Source organism: Prionailurus bengalensis, chromosome A2 (genome assembly GCF_016509475.1).
Source record: "Prionailurus bengalensis isolate Pbe53 chromosome A2, Fcat_Pben_1.1_paternal_pri, whole genome shotgun sequence".
Classification (NCBI taxonomy): domain Eukaryota; kingdom Metazoa; phylum Chordata; class Mammalia; order Carnivora; family Felidae; genus Prionailurus; species Prionailurus bengalensis.
The window spans coordinates 123,154,007-123,179,139 of NC_057348.1; the positions used below are offsets into that span (position 1 = coordinate 123,154,007).

The following is a 25,133-nucleotide window of genomic DNA, read 5'->3' on the forward strand; positions in this document are numbered from 1 at the left end:
GACAGAGAGGGAGAGTGAGAATTCCAGTGCAGAACCTGACACGGGGCTCAGCCTCATGAACCATGAGATCATAACCTGAGCTGAAATCAAGAGTCCAACATTTAACTGACTGAGCCACCCAGGTGCCCCAGTTGTTTGATTAAATCCTGAGTATATGTGTACATAATGGAATATTACATAAGTATTTTAATATTTGCATATTCTTACCATTCCTGTTTTTTACCCGCCTTTCTTTTTGATGGGGAAAAATCTTTAACAAAACCCATATGTTGTCATCACAGATTAGCTTTCTTGTTAACATTGTAGGTCTGTCTCCTCGAGATCTTGTGCTTCATTTTCGACATAAGGTATGATACCTTATTTAACTTATGATGTGTTAAAGTTGTATTCATTTAACTTAGTAAATTCCATGTGCTACCAGGTCAAATGGAGATTGTGGCATACTAGGTTTTAGTTCTTCTAAGACAGTACTCATAAGGATAAAAGTTGAAAGTGTTGGTAGTGTTAGTGCTTATCTGATAGAAAGTTTTTAAAGTACTGTATAGGAATACTGTATTTCAGTGCAGGAGAGGATACTTTTTTCTGTTGCCTTTGTAATTTCAGATATCATGAAGTTAGAGCAGAAAGAAACCTGTTTTAATCTTGCAGAACACTTTAATTTTTTTTTTTTTTTAACGTTTATTTATTTTTGAGACAGGGAGAGACAGAGCATGAACGGGGGGAGGGTCAGAGAGAGAGGGAGACACAGAATCTGAAACAGGCTCCAGGCTCTGAGCGGTCAGCACAGAGCCCAACGTGGGGCTCAAACTCATGGACCGCAAGATCATGACCTGAGCCGAAGTCAGCCGCTTAACCGACTGAGCCACCCAGGCGCCCCGAATCTTACAGAACACTTTATATGTTGCTCATAGTGAAACATTTTCCCTTAAAATATCTATACTTATCTGATCTTTATTATTAAAGTATATGCTGACTGGGACATATACACATTGATTATTCATTTAACAAACACTTATTGAGTATCTGCTATGTGAATGCCCTGGACATCCAGAAATAAATGAATAGTCCCTGCCCTTTAAGGAGCTTGCAAATATTTCAAGCAGAAATGCATAGCTTTCCAAAAAGCACAATTTGTTAGAGATTTAAGGGGTTCTCACATTTTTAGAAGACACATAATTTTTTTTTTCCAGCATAAGTTAATAATTTCCAGTGTATTTTTAAGCATTATAGTTAATATTATTGATTAAATGATCTATGGTTATGTTTGAGGAAGGGAAAAGGGAAATAAAAAGCATGAGTTTATTTTAATATAGTATTTTTTTTTCTTTAGGTCTTAATCCTGTTTAAACTAATTCTTCTTGAAAAAAAGGTGAGATTTGAAGGAATGAAATATTTAACATTGAGATTATTGACATTTCTTAAATACTATATAAACTTAAAACCTAATTGTAAATTATAAATTAAGACTTTTTGTCTATCAAATTGTGGTATACTGAAGCACCTATTGTTGTTCACTACCATAGAAGTATAAATCTGTGTAGTCTTTTCTGGGGACAATTTGACAGTATCCAGTTATCAGAATAGTTTTGACTACAGGGAACATAAAAGTCCAATTTAGGGGTTCCTGGGTGGCTCAGTCGGTTGAGTGTCCGACTTCGGCTCAGGTTATGATCTCACAGTTTGTGAGTTTGAGCCCCACGTCGGGCTCTGTGCTGACAGCTTGGAGCCTGGAGCCTGCTTCCAATCCTGTGTTTCCCTCCCTCTCTGCCTCTCCCCAACTCTCAACTTTGTCTCACTCTGTCTCTCAAAAATAAATAAATGTAAAAAAATAAATAAATAAAAAACAATTTAAACTGACTTAGGGGCACCTGGGTGGCTCAATCGGTTAAGCATCTTGACTTCGGCTCAGGTCATGATCTTGAGGTTTGTGAGATCGAGCCCTGGGTCGGGCTCTGCTGACAGCTCAGAGCCTGGAGCCTGCTTTGGATTCTGTGTCTCCCTCTCTCTCTCTGCCCCTCCCCCACTAATGCTATGTCTCTCTGTCAAAAATAAATAAACATTAAAAAAATTTTTTTTAAACTGACTTAAATAATACGGATATGTACTGGCTTACGGCAGACTTCAGGACTGGTTGATTAAATGGTTGTACGGTATAATTAAGTACCTAGATATTTTTCCATCTCTGCTTTACAGTCTGCAGTGCTAGCTTTATCCTGAGCCTGGTTTCCCTTGTAGTGTAGGTTAACTGCCAGTTAATTGCCAGATAACTGGTCTATACCTATTCCCAAACCATTAAAAAGAATCTTCCTTTCAGTTTGTTTAGACCCATGAGGCCATGTGCCTAGAATGAATAAAAAACTGTTGCCAAAGAAGTACACATACTGATTGGTTTTAACTTGGGGTCCACACCACTCTCTAGTACAAAGAGATGGGATTGCTATGATTTTAGACCAAGGTTCTACAAACCAAGGTTCTACCAAATCTGGCCCACCCCTGTTTTTATAAAGTTTTATTGGAACACAGTTATACTCATTCACCTACTTATCACTAAGGGTATTTTTGCACTACAGTGGCAGAGTTGAATTGTTGTGACAGAGACTATATATATTGCCTACAAAGGAAGAATTCTTACTATTTATAACCCTTTACAGAAAACGTTGGCTTCGGGGCGCCTGGGTGGCTCAGTAGGTTGAGCTTCCGACTTTGGCTCAGGTCAAGATCTCACGGTCTGTGAGTTGCAGCCCCGCGTTGGGCTCTGTGCTGGCAGCTCGGAGCCTGGAACCTGCTTCAGATTCTGTGTCTCCCTCTCTCTCTGCCCTTCCCCCACTCATGCTCTGTCTCTCTCTCTGTGTCAAAAATAAACATTTAAAAAAAAAAAAAAACGTTGGCTTCACCTCTGGTTGAGACTAATCAGGAGACACCCTTGGATCTGGGGCCAGTTTTTTGTTATTGTGTTAAGTTTACTTATTTATTTTGAGAGAGGCAAGCACACTCAACCCTGAGTGTGGGGGTGGGGCAGAGAGAGAGGGAGAGAGAATCCCAAGCAGACTCCTCGCTGTCAGTGCAGAGCCCCACATGGAGCTAGATCTCACAAACGGGGAGATCATTACCTGAGCTGAAATCAATAGTTGGATGCTTAACCAGCTAAGCCACTCAGGACCTCTGGGGCCAGTTTTATACACCATATTACTGTGCTAAGCGGAGTAGGGGTGGAACAGTTGTTGAAAGTCAGCCATTTATGGCTGGTATGGTTTAGTCTAGTATGGTTTGTTACCTTAAAAGTATTTATTCCTGGAGAGCGTGGGTGGCTCATTTGGTACCCCAACAATGTTTTTAACTTCTTAACCAAATTTTTAATTGTTGTAAAATACACGTAACATATAATTTACCATCTTAACCATTTTTAAGCATATAGTTGAGTGGCATTACATACCTTCACATTGTTGTGCTATCATCATCATCCACTCACAAACTCTTTATTGTGCAAAACTAGAACTGTATCCCTTAAATAACTTCCCATTTTCTTATTCCCACTGACCCTGACCCTTCTACTTACGGTTTCTATGAATTTGGCTACACTAAGTTCTTATATAAGTGAAATCATTCAGTATGTCTTTTTGCGACTGGCTTGTTTTACTAAGCATAATGTCCTCAAGGCTGATCCATGTGTCAGAATTTCCTTCCTTTTTAAGGCTGAATAATATCTGTTGTACATACCACATTTTGTTTATCCCTTCGTCCTTTGATGGACATTTGGGTTGCTTCCACCTTCTGACTCTCATGAATGGTATGTGTACATCTCTTCAACACCTTGCTTCCAGTTCTTTTGTGTATATACCCAGAAGTGGTATTGCTGGACCAGACGATATTCTACTTTTAATTCTTTTGATGAACCACCATACTGTTTTCCATAGTGGCTGCACCATTTTACATTCCTGCCAGTAATGCACAGGGGTTCCAGTGTCTCTACATCTTTACCAACATTTGCTATTTTTTAGTTTTTTGATAGTAGCCATTCTAATAGGTATGAGGTAGTATCTCCTGGGTTTAATTTGCATTCCCTAATGGTTAGTAATGTTGAGCACCTTTTCATGTGCTTATTGGTCATTTGTATGACTTTCTTGAAGTCTGTTTAAGTCCTTTGCCCATTTTTTGATCAGGTTGTGGGTTTTTTGTTGAGTTGTAGATTTCAAACTTTGGTATTCATAATAAAAAATGCTTTACGTTGCAACCCAGAGCACATATAGACATACGTATCTGAAACAACAGTCTTGCAAAATAGAACTTAAACTAGTTACATGCAGTGGCATTTATGATCATATATCTTTATGTAATGTGGCAAATCACAGGTACACTCTTTTCATATTGATTTGATGAAATAAGGCTGCCCTTTAATGCAACATTTGGTTTCTCCATACTTGCAAAGCACTCAAGATTACTCTGTAAGGAAAACATAGACAATTGTGGGTACTGTGCTCTGTCAGATAGCACTTGAGTGTCACTAAATAATTTGTTTATAATGGGAAAAAAAACTCACCTAAGCAAATCTTTGCTTGTTTTTTTCCCAACCAATTTAATGATGACCATTGTTACATTTCATGCAATATCTAATCCTGTTCGTGATTTTTTTTCTGTTTTTATTCTGAAAAATGTCAAACCTGCAGAAAAGTTGATAGAATCCTATAATGAACTTTTATACCCTTGATCTGCATTTACCATTTGTTAACATTTTGCCACTTGTGCATTATATTGCTTTATATATGTTCATTTTTTTCCCCCTGAATCCTAATTTTAAGATCATGGTACTTTACCCCTAAATACGTTAGGATATATTTCTTTCTTAAGACTAAGTGCATTCCCATATAAGATACCATTTTCAGGTTCAAGAAATTGTAACATTGATGCAATAAATGACATCTAATCAGTCCATTTTCAAATTCTTGAGTTGCTGTAATGTCCTATAAACTAGTTGCTGTTTCCACTTTGGGGACTAAGAATCATGTACTGCATGGTAGTCCTCTTTAATCTCAAACAGCTGTACCACCTTGCTGTTGTTTTTCTTTTTCGTGTCATTGGCTTTTTTTTTTTCCCAAAGAATCCAGACTAGGGGCACCTGGGTGGCTCAGTTGGTTAAGTATCAGACTCTTGATTTAGGCTCAGGTCATTGATCTCACGGTTCATGAGGTCAAACCCTGCATCAGGCTCTGCACTGACAGCACATAGTGTGCTTGGGATTCTCTCCCTCTCTGTTTGCCCCTCCCCTGCTTGCACTCTCTCTCTCAAAAATAAACAAACACTTAAATCCAGGCTAAAGTTTAAGATTATATTTGCCTGATTATTTTCTTGTGGCTAGTTGCAGCTTAAACTTTTTTGGGTGAGAATACTATACAAGTGGTGGTGTGTCCTCCACAGAGTTATCACACCAGGAGGCTCATAATTGTTGGTACTGTTGCTGGTGATGTGAAATTTAATCATTTGATTAAGGTGGTAGTTGCCAGATTTCTTCATAGTGAGGTACATGTGTTTCTATTTACAGCTAATAGCTAATCTGTGGGATGATAAATTTGAAGTTATGTGAAGAGCCCCTTGCCCAACAACCTTTCACAATAGTTTTAACTCCCACTGGTAATTTTTAACTGAATCATGATGGATGCTTGGTGATTTTTTTTGATTCTTTCATTAATGTTTTATTTATTAGGTGTTACTCTTCTGTATAGAATCTTCCCTTCTGTACTCCCCTCTACCTTTTTTGTTTTGATATTGTAGACCCAGGATTTTCTAATTTAATTTTGATTGAATCCATTTCAGGTTCTCTTTTATATTTCTCCAGTGAATAAATTGGTGGGTGCCCTGATGACTGTGTTATCCCTTTTTCCAGGTAAGAGGATATAGTATCTACTCTTTATTTAACTTGTACTGGAACTTCCAATGATAAAAATTTTTCAAGGATAAACTTGTTAGGGAAAATATTTCTATTTTAACATGATTTTCTTTTGGCAGTGGGTTTCTCTCTTTTGTTTTTTTGTTTTTTAAGTTTATTTTTAAAAGAGAGAGGGAGCACAAGCAGGGGAGGGGCAGAGAGAGGAGACACATCCCATGCAGGATCTACAGTCCTGTCAGCACAGAACCCAGTGTGGGGCTCAGACTCACGAACTACGAGATCATTACCTGAGCTAAAATAAAAAGTCGGCCATCCAACCAACTGAGCCACCCGGGCACCCCTGAGTTTCTCTCTTTTATACGAGATTTTTCTTGTCTTTTTTTTTTCCTTTAATTAAAATATGTGCAAGCATAACTTATTAAAATTTTTATAGGAGAGTTCTAGTTCTAATTAAAATGGAATATGCAACTCTTATTTTCTCCCACCTTATTGTAAGCCTAGATGTTCTCCGATATTGTGTGTTGTAGGCATGATTGAACATGGTCTCAGTGACTGTTCTCAGTACAGACCCCGAAAGAGTATGTCTGAAGATGCTGGGCTTCATGAAAGTAATCCACCTGCAGATGATTTGGTTTCTATGTCCGCTCCTGAAATTTTAAATACCAACTCAGGAACTGTTAAGAAAATCATGACAGGGAACCATGGAGGAGATGCTGGCATCAAGACTGAAGAACCTTTGCTCCAAGCGGAAGAGGACAGCAGCAAAGGACAGGAACCCAATGATACCAGTCAATATTTGAAACCTCCTTCTCGCCCATCTCCAGAATCTTCAGAAAGTGACTGGGAGACCTTGGATCCTAGTGTCTTGGAGGACCCCACCTTGAAAGAAAAGGAACAGGCGGGGTCAGAACAGACAAACTCATTTCCAAAGGAGTCTGTGCCCTCAGACAGTCCTCCAATTACTGTACAACCTCAAGCTAATACAGGCCAGGTGGTCCTGATACCAGGGCTAATTTCTGGTTTGGAAGAGGACCAGTATGGCATGCCCCTGGCCATCTTCACAAAGGTAAAGCTTGTGTTCCTTATTGAGGCCCTTAAAGAAACTGACAACCTTTTGGAATTTAACTTACAGTATTGAACATATTTTCAGGTCTGAAAACTTTCCTTGAAAACCGTAAGATACATATGTATAGTGCTGTGGTTGTCTCTGACCATAGTGTCACATATGCCAGGTACCATACTAGGTTCTAAGTTCTTCTATCCATGTGTCTTGCAAGATACACCTTTCTAGTAACTACAGCAAATTTTATGATTTTCTCCAAATAGCATCCTTTCTGCATGAAGTAAAACTTTATGTGGAAAAGGAAGATGGGTAGCATTGATTTGAACATGTATTTCCTCTAGGATGAATTCTCCCTGGGTTTCTCCAACTTTACAAATAAGTATTTGCCCTGCGTCAGTAATGCTGCATAGATAATGGGAAATGCTTTGTTCATTTTGTGGCCTGCTAGGGGATTCTGAAGTTACCTTAATTGATTTTATGATCAAACTAATGCACAGTTTCTTAAAGCTGGGATTTAGGAACCTGGGGAGAAAACTCAGGGTTCTCACTCTACTAGGTATAGGTCAGTAGCCACCAGTTGTGGGTTTTCTGAACTCACATGTGGGTGTGAGAACTGCCTATATTTTTGAAGCCTTCACGTGGCTGCGTTACCCACTGACCCTCCAATTTTTATCACTGTGGAGATGTCAAGAGGGTGATTAACTGGGGAGGGATTTTGTTTTTGTCCATGAGGTTGCTGAATTAAAGCAAAATAAACATATATTTTGTGGGCTGTCAATAAACCATGTTTGGCAGAATATTCTGTTGGTGTACATTATACCAATACTGAATGTATGATGGGCTTACTGCTATCATGCTGGTAAATCATTTTTCTTTTTGGTTTTATGTTTTATTATGCATTGATTAATTTGTCATTTAATCACAATTGTAAATGCAAATGCTGATTTCTTTCATGTCAGTAACTTTGGAGTGTGAAATATTCTTTTTTTTAGTTGAAGTATAGTTGACACAAAATATTCTTAAAAGTGAATTGTGTTTAGGCTTTTTTTTTCTCTTGAAGATTATGAAAGATTTATTATACAGAAGGAATTAGGTTAGCCAAAGTTCTTAAAAGTGATTTTAAAAATAGCCAGAGAGAAGCTTGCAGAATATTCCTGAAGGTAGGACATTGAGGTTTTTTTTGTTTTTTTTTTTAATGTTTATTTATTTTCGAGACAGGGAGAGACAGAGCATGAACGGGGGAGGGTCAGAGAGCAGGAGACACAGAATCTGAAACAGGCTTCAGGCTCTGAGCTGTCAGCACAGAGCCCGACGTGGGGCTCGAACTCACGGACCGCGAGATCATGACCTGAGCCGAAGTCGGCAGTTTAACTGACTGAGCCACCTGGGCACCCCAGGATATTGAGCCTTGAAGAGAATAATAAGCTGACTAGTCCCCTGACTCAGTTAGCATATGAATAAATAGAAACAAATTTCTACATAATAAAACATTTATGTCTGGAAGAGATTCCTCAGCTCTCCAGCTTTCTAGTCTTCTCTCTGGTACTTGAAATTGCTGGAGAATGATGCCTTTCATGTCACTCTCAGAAATGACGCTTACTGAATCACTGCCATCTATCCCAGATGCTAAAATATGCTTGAACCTGTCCGGAGAGTTGATTTCTGAAGTGTAGAGAAGAAACCTGGGTGCTGAGGGAGAGAAGATGGGATTAGAGGCAGTATTTGGGTACAGTACCCATAAGGTGAAGGGAAAGAATGAGGGGAACCAAAGAAGGAGGAGGAAAATTAGAGCATTCTCTATATCATATATACACTCTGCTGGACTAGACCACTTTAGAACCAGAGAAAAGTTGAAGGAGAATGAGAGAAATGGAAAAAAGCTAAAGAAGTTGGGGTAGTATTTTCAGATGTGGAAGACCATCCTGAGGGTTTTTATGTCTTTCCCCGATTTTAAATCTTCCTACCTTACTATTCAAAGAGTACTAGAATTGTCTACATACTGGGACAAAGCAGTTACGGTTAGGGGCAGCCTGAAGGCCTGGGGCCCTGGGAGTTAGTGTTCCCACTTGTTTTAGTGTCATGAGTCCACTTCTGCCTCCTCTTTTCCAGGTATGAGATAATATTTATTATTTGGTAAAAAGGTCTTTCCATAAATGGAACTCTGGTGAAAAGTCCCCTCAATTGAGGCAACTCTAATTGAATAAAAGGGATTTTTATTTTTAGTATCTAAGAGATAGGGAAGATAATTTTAGGCAGCCACTAAATTCTCTTTGAGACTTTTGTGCCTTTTTTAAGAGATCAGTTACTTAGGTTTTTAAACTATATCTATTTGGTACCCTTGGTTTTTAAAATATTGCCTCCATCAGAAGATCACTTGATTTTGAATTCCTAATTTATTTTAACTTTTTTAGTAAAACGATAAACTTATGAAAAAGTTAAAAACATACGTAGTTGGAAACTAGATTTTTTTTTTTTGCTACATGTATTAACCTCCTTTAATTATTGCTTCTGAGCTTATATTTGGTTTACTTGCAGCTTGTCATTTTCTTTTCTTTCTCTTTCTTTCTTCTTTCATTATTCATCCATACATTCATTCATTCATTTTAGAGAGCATGTGTGAGCAGAGCAGAGGGGCAGAGGGAAGGAGAGGGAGAAAGAGAAAGACTCTTAAGCAGGCTCCACTCTCGCTGCAGAGCCCGACATGGGGCTCAATCCCACGACTCTGGGATCTTGACCTGAGCTGAAGTTAAGAGTCAGACACTCAACCGACTGAGCCACCCAGGCACCCTGCTTGTCATTTTCAAATTTAGGGAATCTACAAATACCTTGATTGGCTAGCCAAAAAGTCCTGGATGCATGTTTATGAATTTTTATTTAAGTAAGTGGAACCATACTTTTTTTTCCTCTTGACCTTGTTTTTAGTTTCATCCGTGTTTTTGCCTGACATTGCATGTTGTTATTTCTATGTAGTTTTCCATTTTCAGCTATTCTGCAACTAATCAGATGTGTGGATGGACATCTGCATTGTTGCCAGTTTCTGGTTACTATAAGTAATGATGCTATGAAAGTCTTACTCAGGAGTCTTGCTAGACACATGCCAGAGTTTCTGTAGCATTCAGTACTTAAAAGCAAGAATATTGGATTATGTGGAATGGGTGCCCTCAGCTTTACTAGAAGAATTCCAAATTGTTTGCTAAAGTGGTTGTGGCAATGTCCTCCATTCCCAAGGCAGGGTGTGAGTTCCCATTGCTCTGCATTCTCACCAACACTTGGTATTGCCAGCCTTTTTAATATTTAGTCTAACACTTAGCCAACCTGATAGTATCTTGTGTCTCTTGGTTTGCATTTTTTTCAGTAATTACTTTTGAGGCTGAGCATCTTTCCATATCCTTTGTGGTATGTGTTCAAAACTTGTCCTTGGGGCACCTGAGTGGCTCAGTTAGTTAAGCGTCCAACTTTGGCTTAGGTCGTGATCTCGAGGTTCATGGGTTCAAGCCCCACATCGGGCTCTGTGCTGACAGCTCAGAGCCTGCAGCCTGCTTCAGATCTGTGTCCCCCTTTCTCTTTGCTCCTCCCACCTTCATGCTCACGCTCTCTCTCAAAAATAAATAAAAACATTTTTAAAAAACTAAAAACTTTTCCTTGTCACTGATTTGTGGGACTTAATATATTCTAAATACCTTTTCTGTTCATCATTTTTTTTACTTTGTGGTTAGTGCCTTGGGAATCTTATTTAAGCATCCTCCCCACCCCCACCTCGAGGTCATGAAGACAGTTTCCTGGGTTATCTTTCAAAGCTCTGTAGTTTTGGGGCACCTGGGTGGCTCAGTGAATTGAGCGTCTGACTTCGGCTCAGGTCATGATCTCACACTCGTGAGTTCGAGCCCGGTGTCGGGTTCAGCACTGATAGGTCAGAGCCTGGAGCCTACTTCAGATTCTGTGTCTCCCTCTCTCTCTCTGTCCCTCCCCAACTCACGCTCGCTCTCTCTCTCAAAATAAATAAACATAATAAAAAAAATTTTAGGCTGTATAGTTTTGCCTTGCACAATTTGGTTATTATTAACTGGAATTAGTTTGTGTATGTTTGAGGAAGGAGTCTTTCTGGACTCTTATTCTTCCATTGGTATATTTATCCCCGGGGTGGTCCCACACTGTATGTATATCCTATCAGGCAGAGAAAAGGCTCTCCCCCTCTTATTATTGTTTTTCAAGCGTTTCTTAGTTCTTTGTATTTCCACATCAATTTTAGGATTATCTTCAAACTCTAGATAAATTGTGGAGAGAATGGACATCCCTATACCAGGGAGGCTTCCAATTCATGAACATGTTTTATCATCCCTGACCAAAGGAGAGGTGAGAAGATGGCATACAGTCTTGATCATACTGTAGCACTTTCTAAGTCACAAGAGAGAAGACACACTGCTTTTTCAGCTCAGATTATTAGCTCATGGATTATTAGCTCATGACAGTTCTGCTAGATTTACCAAGCAGAGATGTAGGGGTTTTGTCTGGTTCTTAATTGTGTTAAAATATATAATACATACATATACATATATATGTGTGTATATGTATATACGTATATGTATTTGTTTTTTTAAGCATTTTTAAGCATACAGTTTAGTAATGTTAAGTTACATTCACATCCTTGTGCTATTGATCTCCAGAACTTTCTCATCTTGAACTGAAACTCTATACCCATTAAACCATAACCTCCCATTACCCCAACCCCTACCCCTGGCCCTGGGCAACCACCCTTTCTGTTCCTATGATTTTAACTACTCTAAATTTTTTTTTTTTAACGTTTATTTATTTTTGAGACAGAGAGAGACAGAGCATGAACGGGGGAGGGTCAGAGAGAGGGAGACACAGAATCTGAAACAGGCTCCAGGCTCTGAGCTGTCAGCACAGAGCCCGACGCGGGGCTCGAACTCATGGACTGCAAGATCATGACCTGAGCTGAAGTCGGCGGCTCAACCAACTGAACCACCCAGGCGCCCCTGATTTTAACTACTCTAAATGAATCATACATTATTTATCTTTTTGTGACTGGCCTGTTTGACTTAATATTCTCAAGGTTCATCCATGCTGTAACATACGTCACAATTTCTGTCCTTTCAGGCTGAATAATACTCCATTGTATGCATATATCATACTTTATCTGTTCATCTGTCAATGGACATTTGAGTTGCTCCCATGCTTTGGCTATTGTGAATAATGCTGCTATGAACATGGGTGTGCAAATACTGTATGAATTTTTTTTTTAATGTTTATTTTTGAGAGAGAGCGTGAGTGGGGGAGGGGCAGAGAGAGAGGGAGACAGAATCTGAAGCAGCCTTCAGGCTCTGAGCTGTTGGGATCATGACCTGAGCTGAAGTCCGGCGCTTAACCGGCTGAGCCACCCAGGTGCCCCTGGATTTTTGTTTTTACTATTCTATAGCTCCAAATACGGAAATTAAAGTACCCTAGAAAAGTGAAAAGCCAGGAGGGGGCTTGGGTATGGAGGCTGCTTTATGTGAAAGGATTTGTGCTCTTGTTATCACCGTACAATAAGGAACTCTAAAAGATTTAGGGAAAAATAGATCATTTATTAAAAGTAACTGTGACACAATTTTAAGACTATTTTGAACTATTTTAATTAATTTTATAAATATGTAATACTTTCACATGGTTCAGTATTCAGAAGATTCCAAAGCATGGTTACAGTGGTAACCAGCATTATTAGTCTTCTGTTTTCTCTGGGGGTATATTACATATACATAAGTGTGTAGATATTTTCGCCTCCTTTTTTACACAAATGGTACCAGACGATACCCCCCCTTTTTTTTTTTAATTTTAGAGAGAGAGAGAATCTCAGGCCGCACATTCAGCTCAGAGCCCTGACACAGGGCTTAATCTCACAACCCTGGGATCATTACCTGAGTCACCCACACGCCCCTATACCCCATTTTTATATTTTTTCACCAACTATTCCTTGGAAGTGACTTGCATCCTTTATCAATGCAGGATGTTCCATTGTATAGACAAATGGTTTATTCAGTTCCCTGCCCATGAATGGTTAGGATTCGAATCTTTTGCTGCTATAAAAAACAAGGCTGCAATAAATAACTCTTCACAAATCTCACATATGAGCAGGTGTATCTGTAGGATAATATAAGAAGTAGAATGCTGGTCAAGCATACATGTAGTTTTTTAAGGAATGTAATTTTTTAATATTTCTAAAAGCTTTGAACTCTTGATTTTTAAAAATATTTTTTTAATGTTTATTTTATTTTTGAGACAGAGACACAGCATGAGTGGGGGAGGGCAGAGAGAGGGAAACACAGAATCGAAGCAGGCTCCAGGCTCTGAGCTGTCAGCACAGAGCCCGATGCGGGGCTCGAACTCGTCAACTGCGAGATCGTGACCTGAGCCGAAGTTGGATACTCAACCAACTGAGCCACCCAGGCGCCCCTGAACTATTGATTTTTTAAAACCTACTTCTTTGTTTTCATGCTGGTGTAATACATAGGGAGCGTTCAATATTGTAATGTTTATGTTTAGAAACAGGTACTTGGGATCAGGGGGAGTCTGTTTTTTAATACAGAGCTCACAAAGTAAAGCATGAACCCTGAGCCTTACCAGCTGAGTGATTCTGAATGAGGAACAGGGGTCTTTCCGGCCTTTAGTCCCAAGAGGGGCATGGGTTGAGAAGTGCTGTACTGAGTATCTCTAATGCATAAATGGGTTATTTCTGCTGTTTCTGTTGGTCAGCATTTTATTAAATGGAGGAAGATACTGTGAAGAAAAAGAATAAAAGTAGGTTACTGGACCTATATTCCAGTATCTTTTGGAAGTCTTTTGGAAGTCTTCTCTCCCACATTAAGATATTTAACAACAACCTGTTAGGTACAAAGCACATCGCAGGACACAGTGAAGAACATGAAGTAGCAAAAGAGATGTCTCCTGCCCTCAAAAATAAGACATCATCCAGAGAATGCTCTCTAGTTCCGTGTTTGTTTAAAAAAAAAGTAAAACTGTCACAGGACTTGAGATTCAAAACAAGTTCAGGGGTTCAACAATTCTGCCCTCCTGGCTTCATTACACAAATTGTGCCACTTGTTGGATATCTGTTTTGATTGATAGTCTTCCAACAGAAATGCCATATCCTCCTTCATTGCATCATTGCAGTGTTAACAGCTTTATTTCTCAGGAAATATGCTGCCTTTTGTACACTTAACTGCCTGCTGTGGTTTGCAATTTGACTATAATTTTCGGGGCAGTATTTTCAAATACCAGTTCAAACAGAAGTTAAATGTATAACTACTGCGAGTGTCTTTTTTTTTCTTTGCTTTAAACATGTAGCAAATATCTTGAAATATTTTTGCATGATTTTTAACAATAGGGCAAGTAAACAAATGCCATATGCAGTGCTTTGCTGTTCTCATAACAGTATGTCACTGGTTATGTGTTTTCAAATTTTCCTGGAAGAACTAACAGCTTTCTACTAAACAACATACTTTTTTAATGGGTTTAATATTTCATTTCCTAACTGAAAAAGTCCAGTTCGTTAGTTACCGTGAAATCTTTTAAGTTGAACCGAGAACAAAGTGATCAAGTAAGACAATTTTCATGTTAGACCAGCACACATGGAAGAGGTTAGTGACTAACTGGACTCCGTGCAGTCAAGACCCGAGGGTTCCCTGGAATAAGTTCTGTAGTGAGTAGGAGATCAACTGTGCTAGGGATGGTATGGCAGTAGGACAAGTTTGGGAGTTTCCTTTCCTGCTGTTGGCTGTCTCAGCTTGAAAACAGGTGGCTGCCCCATTATTTTCTGATGTGGTCTTTTATTCTTGTAACTCGTAGGGATATCTGTGTCTGCCGTATATGGCATTGCAGCAGCACCACCTTCTCTCTGACGTCACCGTTCGCGGATTTGTTGCCGGGGCTACTAACATCCTCTTCCGACAACAGAAGCACCTCAGTGATGCCATTGTGGAGGTGGGTTTGCATATGAGTACATGTCTCTGACGCTGCTGGTCCTGTTTCTTTGTTAACTGGAATTCTAACAGCACAGGAATAACACTAATAAAGGTAAAAATTGCTGTCCCATGCATTCTACACACCTTAGGGTGTATTAAGTGATCTAAGTCTCGTAACAATCTATGAGATATATAAGATGCTGTCCAGATCTTAACACGTTCGGGAAATAAGGAGCAGGGAAATTAAATGGCTGGTAAGTGGGAGTGACCCAGGATTGCAAGCCAGGCAGTCTGGTCCCACTACAATACCAAAATTAAAATGTGTTTATTGTTTAAATAATTTAAATACTTCTAACCTGTTTAATTGGGTCCTGATATGAAGAGGAAGTAGCTACAGATAAATATTTGACATCAACATATGAGAAATTTAAATCACGTGTTCACTTTTTAAATTGAAGTAATTTTTTAAAATTTCACCCAGCCTGGATTTTTATACTTTGTTTGTTTTGTTTTTTAATAAAACTTTTTTTGGGGGGGACGCCTGGGTGACTCAGTTGGTTGGATGTCCAACTCCTGATCTCATCTCAGGTCGTGATCTCATGGTTCGTGAGTTTGTGCCCCCACATTGGGCTCTATGTTGGCAGTACAGAGCTTGCTTGGGATTCTCTTCCTCTGCCCCTCCCCCATCCTCCCTCCCTCCCTTTCTCTCTCTCAAAAATAAACATAAAATCTTTAAAAATTGTTTTAAAAATAAAACTTTAAAAAATGTTTTTTAATGTTTATTTTTGAGAGAGGGAGAGACAGAGCATGAGCGAGGGAAACACAGACTCAAAGCAGGCTCCAGGCTCTGAGCTGTCAGCACAGAGCCTGACATGGGGCTCGAACTTAACGAACCGAACCGCGATATCATGACGTGAGCCAAAGCCAGATGCTCAACCGACTGAGCCACCTAGGCATCCCAAAAATAAAACTTTTTTTAAATATTTGTTTATTTTGTGTCTGAGAGAAAGTAGGAGTGGGGTGGGGCAGAGAGTGGGAGAGCAGGCTTTATGCCCAGTACAGAGCCCGACCCAGGGCTGGATCTCACGACTATGAGATTATGACTTGAGCTGAAATCAAGTCAGACACTTAACTGACTGAGCCACCCAGGTGCCCCATATAATATCTAATACAAAGTACCAAAACGTGCTTCATGGGAAAATGTTTATAGTATGATAAATGAAAATTTGGGGGTCCCAGTTTTGAGGGGAAAAAAAAATAGGTCCATACCTCCCCAGGCAGAGGGTAAAGATGGAAGGACAGAGTTGCTTCAATATTACTGGTTACATTCTGGTTCTGAAGTTGGTTGGTGGGTTCATAGTTATGTGATTTGTTGTTATATTTCAAAAGTAGCCTGTAAGTTATATATATCTCTTTGTATCTCAAATATTACATTATAAGAATATTCCGAAGTATCTGTGTACTCAACGAAGGATTTTTAGCAACTGTACTTACAAATTGTAATTATTTTTGGTTGTGTGACAAAGGTGATTTTTACTACACACTTCCATTTTCTAATATATTTATAATCAACATGTGTTACTTTTGTAACTCAGAATCAAATATTAATGTATCTGTTTTCTAAAACCATAAAATGAGGATTTTCGAAGTAAAGAAAAAACTTCAGTGTAAAAACCTCTTAGCCTCACTTTTTGAGAATGCTGTTATTCGTATTTTCTTATTTCCAGCTTCAGCTTCCCAGTAGTGACTCTTTAAAGTGTTACATGGATATCTGTGTGAATGGCCAGACTCTGACTTGTACCCGGGTACCCTCTAGGTGGAAGAAGCTCTGATCCAGATCCACGATCCGGAACTCAGGAAGCTGCTTAACCCAACCACCGCAGACCTCAGGTTCGCAGATTACCTAGTGAGGCACGTGACGGAGAACCGAGATGACGTCTTCCTGGATGGCACAGGCTGGGAGGGAGGTGATGAATGGATCCGAGCCCAGTTTGCAGTCTACATCCACGCGCTGCTGGCTGCCACGCTGCAGTTAGGTAAGGAGCACATAGCCAGTTTTTCCTTTTGTAATCTTTGTGAGGTTTTGAATTGCAAAAGAAATACATTTTCATTTTGAAACCTTATCTGTCACTCCCTCATACAGAGATAACTTCTCTTAGCATTTTGAGTACTTTATATCCTCCCAGACCTTTTTCTGTTTATATGTTTTGGGTTTTAGCTTTGTGGTATTTGTGGTGATCCTTTTACAAAAGTGGATCACGTTTCAAATAGTTTTTGAAACTTAGCTTTTCTTTATTTAAAAAAAAAAACAAAAAACCTTCCAAGACGGTAAATCCAGGTCTTCATCACTTTTACGTGGCTGCTTTGTGCTCTGCCATATGGAAGGAAGGACATGTCAGGATCTGGGGGCTATTTATAAACACTGCTTACATGTTTTTAAGATCTGTGAAGGGAGAAAAGAGAAATATAAAAGGTAGAAATCACTGGAAACCACATTCTCAATGATTAAGCCTTCCAATTTCACATTCTCAGAACTATTCCTACTAAATGGTTAGGGTGGAGCAGGTAAAAGACTCACTCCTGTGTTAAAACCATCTCTTTCCCCATAGAGAAGAAAATCTATAAAAAGCAAATGAAGCTCCGCAACGAGCTTTTGCAACATGGTCACCTACCACCATGGATATGTAGCAAAGATTTGGTAGATTTTTGTTGTTGTTAAAAGAGTGTTGAGCTTTTGTTTTTCCTTTTTTTCCAATTACCTCTACCACTGTTTGGGGGAAGTTTTTAAAAATGTGGTGCAACACACATAACCTAAAATTTACCATCTTTGCCATGTATAAGTACATAGTTCCATGGTAACATTAAGTACATTCACATTGTCCTGTCAGTAGATGTTGTAATCAACCCACCACTGTCACCTCTCAGGTTAGTTGTTCATGAAGTGTGTGAGACATTTGGAACCCAGGCTCCAGGTGTGTGCTTCATTTATAAAGGAACACTCTGTCCTTCTTTGAGATATTTTTAGATATCTGCCTCTTCTACAGATTTAGCGGCTGAGACACCCAAGACTAAATGCTCAAGTTCAGAATCATTCAATAATCTAGTAAGAAAACCCCAGTCTCCACCAGTCATGGTAGCTTCATGAGTAATTTACTTTTTAAACATACTTGCCCCGATAGCTGTAAGTGCTGAATAATAGTAGTAACTGGCCTTTTTTTTCTTTTTCTTTTTCTTTTGGAACATTTCATACGTGCAGGGACCTGTTTTATTTTGAGCACCTTGTGTCTACTAACTAATTTCAACCTCACAACAGTCCTGGAGGTACATACCCTGTCATCTTTTTACAGGGAGGCAGTGAGACACAGAAAGGTTAAATAGGTTGCTCATCCATCTGGTAGAGACTGAGCTGTGATTTAAACTCAAATAATCTGACTCAGGCCCATGCTGCTGTTAAAGGAGATTCAGCCTAGTGAACTGTTTGAGGAATACGTTCTTAAAAAAAGTTCCGTATATTTTGCATTTAGAGCCATGTGTATCCTCTTCCTTTTTCCCAGCCACAAAAGTCATGTTTCACCTTCAAAGCAAGCAACTTGTAATTAGTATGTGAAGAAAAAGCCATTCGAATCCATTGTCCAAACGTTTTCTGTTCTTCCAAGCAGAACAAATGCTCTCTTAAAGCTTCCTCATGATAATGAAAAAGCCGTGGGGCTCCTGGGGTGGCTCCATCAGTTAAGATTAAGTGTCCAACTTTGGCTCAGGTCATGGTTTCGCAGACTGAGTTCGAGCCCCGCGTTGGGCTCTGTGCTGACAGTTTAGAGCCTGGAGCCTGCTTCAGATTCTGGGTCAGGGTCTGTCTCTCTCTCTCTCTCTCAAAAATAAACATTAAAAAAATTTTTTTTGAACTGAGAAGTTTTCAACATTAAATATGAAAATTCCTTTGTTATTTTAAGTAAAATAACAGTGAAATGCTTGGAAATTAAGGAATGAATTTCACCAAATAGTGTGATAAAGTCCAAAGAAGAAAAAAGTGACTAAAAAACCAATTCATGTATTCATTCTAATTTTTTAATAGAAAAATAACAATTTGAAAAGACAGAAAGATGCTCTGATTGCCTACTCCATATGTATACATCAATACAGTTACTGTCCAGCCTACAGTTTTTGTTAAATAATACTATGCCTCCTAACCTTGGTAAGGAGAACGTGGAAATATTTTGGAATTATAAGGAACCTTAGAATATATCTGGCTCAACCCTCTTATTTTCCGGTTAGGAGAATGAAGTTCTGAGTGATTAAGTGACTTGCCAAAGGCCACATAGCTTCTTAACAGGATTTCTGGAACTAGACCCAAGTTTCCTGATATCTGGTAGGCTATCTCCCCTATAAAGCAGGGGGGTGGAGGGAACAAAGCCATTCCTTCACCCTTTTTGGTTGTTAATTTTCACATCCCTGACTGGCTACAGTCCAGCTCAACTTTCAAATATTTGCTTGACAGATAATGAAAAGATACTATCGGACTATGGGACAACCTTTGTTACAGCATGGAAGAATACTCACAACTACAGGGTGTGGAACAGCAACAAGCATCCGGCACTTGCAGAAATAAATCCAAAGTAAGCACGTCCTCTGACGGTTGATAGTATGTAACATGGTGGATTTACTAAGTATGCCCTAATGTAAAGAAGGATTGTATTTTAACTTTGATGACATTGTGAGTATCTCCAAAAATCTCCTGAAGTAAATTATAAAATCCCAGATACAGAGAAGCAGTTTAAAACTGCTTCCCTATTCTTCTTACACAAAATGCTCCAGACATTTTTGGAAGGATTTGCATTTCTCCCAGATCTTGGCATAATTCAGAAGAGGAAATCTTGGCACATGGTGATACTCGATACATGATAGTTCTTCTCTCCCTTTCCCTGGATCTGTACTTTAGCTGAATGGTCAAACCAGGTAGAAACCTCGAAGGAAATACCACTGAGAGGTTATTTTAAAACATGAAGTGTGAAAAAGCCAAAGTTGATATTTGAACTCCTAGGTGTGTGGTCAAGCCTGGCTTCCACCGCAGGTTCTAAAATCCTACAAAATTTAATACCTGTCGCAGTATTGAATGTTGACAGACTTTATCCATGTAGGCATAAAAGACATTTAAATGTGCTGTGGCGTGGGGCCATTATGACATGAGGTTATCTTTGAATGGAACAGAGGAGTGTGAGGAGACCCATTGATAGAACATATGTGGTGGTACCCCCTTATCCGTGGCTTCACTTTCCAGTTTCAGTTACTCCGCGTCACCTGCAGTCTGGAAGCAAATGATCTTTTTTGTGATGTATCATCAGGTCAGTAGCAGTCTAACGCTACATCACAGAACTTAACATCCTTCACCTCACTTCTTCTCATCGCGTAGGCATTTTATCCTCTCCTATCACCAGAGGAGGAAGGGTGAGTGTAGTGCCAGAAGAGATTTTCAGAGGAAAAGAGAAAGACCACATTCACGTAACTTTGATTGCAGTGTAGTGTTATAATTGTTTTATCATTAATTTTTGTTAATCTCTCTGTGCCTAATTTATAAACTTTATCGCAGGTATGTATGTACAGGAAAAAACATAATGTAAATAGGATTCAGTACTGTCTGTGGTTTCAGGCATCCACTGGGGATCTCGGAGTGTATCCTCCGCAGATAAGGGGGAACTACTGTACATCCTGAGAACTTCTTTTCTAAATTAAACTATTAAAATGTTTTTGTAATGATGAACAGAATGTTTATCAGGTGTACACTGAACATTTGTTTTTATTTGTATTTTAAACTTCTCAGTAAGAGTCAGACAAAAATCAGCTTTGTACTGACTACTGTATTATTTGGGAGCCAGAGTTAACTAGACTGGGAATGTGATATAAGTGGTGCTATGAAGCATATTCCCTCTCCCTCCCCCCAAAATCCAGATATTTATGTCCTAGTAACTTGGGGAAGCATCTGCAAGGATGAAGTAGAGCAGGGTTGTAAAGAACATGTCTGTTAGCCTTTATATCATCTATCAAGAAAAATGACTAGGTTCAGCAATGATTTTGGTGGATTTAATCATCACGCTGGGCTGTAGCAGAAACCTATGTTGCCATTTGAATGTGGTAAAAACAGAATTAAAAGGCAAAAACAGCTTAATAGTATTAAATGAAAGAGCTGAGAGTTCAAAGTATTCTCCCTCACTAACCACAAGGCCTGTATTTTAAAGAGTGATGAAGGGAAACAGATGTGAGTTTATTTGCCTGGTGGCCCTCACTGTGGTGGTGCTGGGGTGGGGGGTTTGGGGGGTCCACTGCGACCATCCGCAGTGTGTCATGCAGGGCCATCTGGTCTCCTTCCCTGCTGGTCAGATCTCTATCCAGTCTCTGCATTTGCTGTGGTGCCTCAAATTTGAACCAACTCTACAGATTTTTTTTTTTTAACGTTTATTTATTTTTTCAGAGACATAGAGAGACAGGGCACAAGTTGGGGAGGGGCAAAGAGAGAAGGAGACACAGATTCTGAAGCAGGCTCCAGGCTCCGAGCTGTCAGCACAGAGCCCCACATGGGGCTCGAACTCACGTACTGTGAGATCATGACCTGAGCCGAAGTCAGATGCTTAACCACTGAGCCACCCAGGTGCCCCGAACCAACTCTACAGATTTTAATGCAGGTTCATAAGAGGCTTAGCTGGAATGGGCTTTAAAAGATTCTAAGACAGTGGTTTTAAAAATGTGCAAATAGGGGCGGGCACCTGGGTGGCTCAGTTGGTTAAGTGTCTGACTCTTGGTTTCAGCTCAGGGCGTGATCTCACAGTTTGTGAGTTCGAGTCCCACATCACGCTCTGCGCTGACTGCGTGGAGCCTGCTTGGGATTGTCTTTCCCTCTCTCTGCCTCTCCCCCAATCATGCTGTCTCTGTCTCTCTCAAAACTAAACTTAAAAAAATAAAATAAACATTGATGTTTAGCCCAACCCCAGACCAAATAAATCAGAACATTAGTGTAACATTAACACAAACCACCCACCGCACTCCAAGGAAAAAACAAAACAAAACACCTTTTTACAAGTGACGAATTAAGCTCAGAGAGGCTCCCGAGACTGTAAGTAGAGAGCTGTGATCAAAGACCTGTTGTCACATGCAGAGCACCACCACCCAGCTGAGTCATCCCTGCAAGGTTTACTGATACTTTCTTGTGACAGCTTTGTTTTGCAGCTTTATTGGTCAAATACTTAGAATCTAATAGACTCAAACTTTGTTTTACAGTCATCCTTTTCAAGGCCAGTACTCAGTGTCAGACATGAAGTTAAGATTCTCACAGTGAGTATTTAGAGAAAAAAACTAGGAAAATTTTTATGTCTGAGTTTATGCCATGTGTTTCATTGCTAATTAGGAATTGTTTTTCTCCACTTGATAGACTTGTGCTTCAAATAGTAACCAAATATGTGCATAACATTCTTCAGCTCAGCAGTGTGTATGTTTCAGAGTGAAAACACTGCTGTCTCATAGAGAATGGTGTGAACTAATAACAGAGTTGCCATTTTTATTCTGGTGGAGTAACTTTAGCCAATCATAACTGTAGGGAGAATTAACCATGCATCCTTATGTCCTTTTTTTTTGGTTCATCTGCATGTTATTTTAGTATTTTCTGAAAATGTACATGCTTAAAAGTTTACTAAATTAATTGATGCACAACAAATAATTTAGCTTCTTTTCTCAATTCTAATTTGGGGGATGGTTATAGAAGGTGCTGTGTGTGAATTTTTGTAAGGTACTTAAAACTTCTTTGCTTTCCTCAGTTCTGTTCAAAACAGTGAACGTGGCAAAAAAATTGGAAACGTCATGGTCACAACCAGCCGAAATGTTGTACAAACAGGAAAAGCTGTTGGTAAGACATGCCCTTAGCCAGAAACAGATTAGAATCATAACACATCTCTTCTCTGTACTCAGTGTGTCATTGATAAAATCATAAAGTTGTAGAAATCTGTGTATCCTATAATACAAGATTGTTGAATACAAAAGTTGTTTTTGTGAAAATATTCACAAAATGTTAAAATTCTTGTGACATCAGGTAATGTCAAAGTTCAGCAAATTTTGCCACACCTGATGGAAAGAAACCAATTTTCTGATGAATTCACTGTTCTCTTACAAGGATTCAAATTTCACTGGAGTTTTGTCCCCATTTCCTGTGCTGCCTGCATTTTTGTATAAGTAGTAGAACACCATAATAAAACAGACATTAAGAGTGCTGTCTTCTAAGGTATTAACATACAGTAAAAAAAAAATCACTGAAATGAACAGGCGATTTTTAAAAGATCAACAATATCAATAAAACCTTCATAGGCTAATAAGAGAAAAAATACAAGTTACCAGTATTGGGAATGAAAGAGGGGACATCACTATAGATCTTACAGAAATGAGAAAGTATAAGGGAATATTGTGAATAACTTTATGCCAGTTTTTGACAATTTAGATGAAATATGCAGATTATTTGAAAGACTCAAATTGCCACGGTGCCTGGGTGGCTCAGTCACTTAAATGTCTGACTTCAGCTCAGGTCATGATCTCATGGTTCATGAGTTCAGGCCCCGCATCAGGCTCTCTGCTGTCAGCTCAGAGCCTGCTTCAGATCTTCTATTCCCCTGTCTCTGCCCCTCCACCTCAAAAATAAACAGTAAAAAAAAAAACCCTCAAATTGCCAAAATTGATGCAGTAAGTAGTCGGGAATTTGAATAGCCCTGTATCTAGTAAATAAATTGAATTAAAAATAAAAACCATGCCATAAGGCTTTTTATTTAATCCAGGTAAAGATGGCTTCACTTATGAATTTTATCAAATGTTTAAGAAATAATACTGAATTTTTTTTTTTTTAAGTTTTATCTATTTTTGACAGAGAGCGTGAGTAGGGGAGGGGCAGAGAGAGGGAGCTTGAGAGAGAGAATTCCAAGCACAGAGCCCTATGCGGGACTCAAACTCATGAAACCATGAGATCATGACCTGAGTCAAAACCAAGAGTTGGACACTCTGCTGACTGAGCCAGCCAGACACCCCAGGAATAATACTAATTTTATACAAACTCTTTCAGAATGTAGTGGATGGGATATGATCCTCCCCAGTTCATCTAATGAGGCCAGTGTTACCCTGAGAACTGAAGCCTGTCAAATGGTAGCATGGTGTCGTTTACATTCTTGTGCAGAGTGTTCTTCACTTAAAATACTTTGCAGTTTGTTCCATATCCATTCTAAAAAAAAAAGTCTCGTTCCTTTTTTATATTTTTAACCTTTTTTTATATAATTTCAGACTTGAATGGTGCAACAGTGTACATGCTCCCAATTATCTCAGGTTCACCAGTTATTTACATTTTGCCATATTTGCTTTCTCACATCAATATGTAAAAATAGGTGCCATCTCCTTCCTTAGCTTCCTTGAGAGGTTGACTAACCCTTCCTGTACACAGTTCAAAAGCCTTGGAATTAGGTGATTTCTGTGCAGGCCTGAGCTCTAATGTTCTGTGTATCTAGAGTCAGGGTGAGTGAGCTACATACATACTGTGTGGACCCTTTAAAAGACAGACATAGAGCACAAAGCCCATCAGTGGGTCTGTCTCATGGCAGGGAATGGAATTTAAAATGTGAGCATTTATTTCCATACAATATTACGTGTTTAACTTATTTTGAATTCTTTTTAACAGAAAAATTCTACTTCATATAGGTATATGATGTCGATTGTTACTTCATTATTAGTGATGCTGCTGCTAAGGCCAGCTCTCTTCCCCACTCCCCTGTCTAAGAATAGTGGGAGTATATGATTTAACTGCAGTAATTTCACTTGTACATCAGCTTTGGAGATAAGTTTCTTTAAAACAAAACAGACAGACCTGAGGCAGATGGAGCAGTCGGCATCTTCATTTATGGCAGCAGCGTTTCAATTTTTTTTTTTTTTAAGTGTTTGTTTATTTTTGAGAGAGACAGAGACAGAATGTGAGTGGGTTAGGGACAGAGAGAGATGGAGACACAGAATCCAAAGCAGGCTCCAGGCTCTGAGCTGTCAGCACAGAGCCCGACACAGGGCTCGAACTCAGAAACTGTGAGATCATGACCTGAGCCGAAGTCGGACACCCAACCAACTGAGCCACCCAGGCGCCCCTGGCAGCAGTGTCTCAGATGACAAAAGCACATTTCCTGAGAGCAGCCTAACCACTCTTGCCTGGGGAGGTGGTTATCAGTTATCA

The 25,133-nt window shown here is 39.3% G+C and overlaps 1 protein-coding gene across 4 annotated transcripts in view; it reads left to right on the forward strand.

Moving 5' to 3' along the window:
• Positions 1-25,133, forward strand: part of AVL9 (AVL9 cell migration associated) — a 69,561-nt gene that overhangs the window by 39,250 nt on the left and 5,178 nt on the right. For all 4 annotated transcript variants that reach the window (XR_006298557.1, XR_006298558.1, XM_043589215.1 and 1 more), the window contains exons 7-15: positions 307-347; positions 1,331-1,369; positions 5,809-5,878; positions 6,409-6,947; positions 14,787-14,921; positions 16,719-16,938; positions 19,398-19,515; positions 22,169-22,222; positions 22,702-22,790. Coding sequence is in view for 2 of the 4 variants with exons in the window: in XM_043589215.1 (XP_043445150.1) it covers positions 307-347; positions 1,331-1,369; positions 5,809-5,878; positions 6,409-6,947; positions 14,787-14,921; positions 16,719-16,938; positions 19,398-19,515; positions 22,169-22,222; positions 22,702-22,790 (1,305 nt within the window). In the remaining 2 variants the exon portion in view is untranslated. The remainder of the gene's footprint in view (positions 1-306; positions 348-1,330; positions 1,370-5,808; positions 5,879-6,408; positions 6,948-14,786; positions 14,922-16,718; positions 16,939-19,397; positions 19,516-22,168; positions 22,223-22,701; positions 22,791-25,133) is intronic.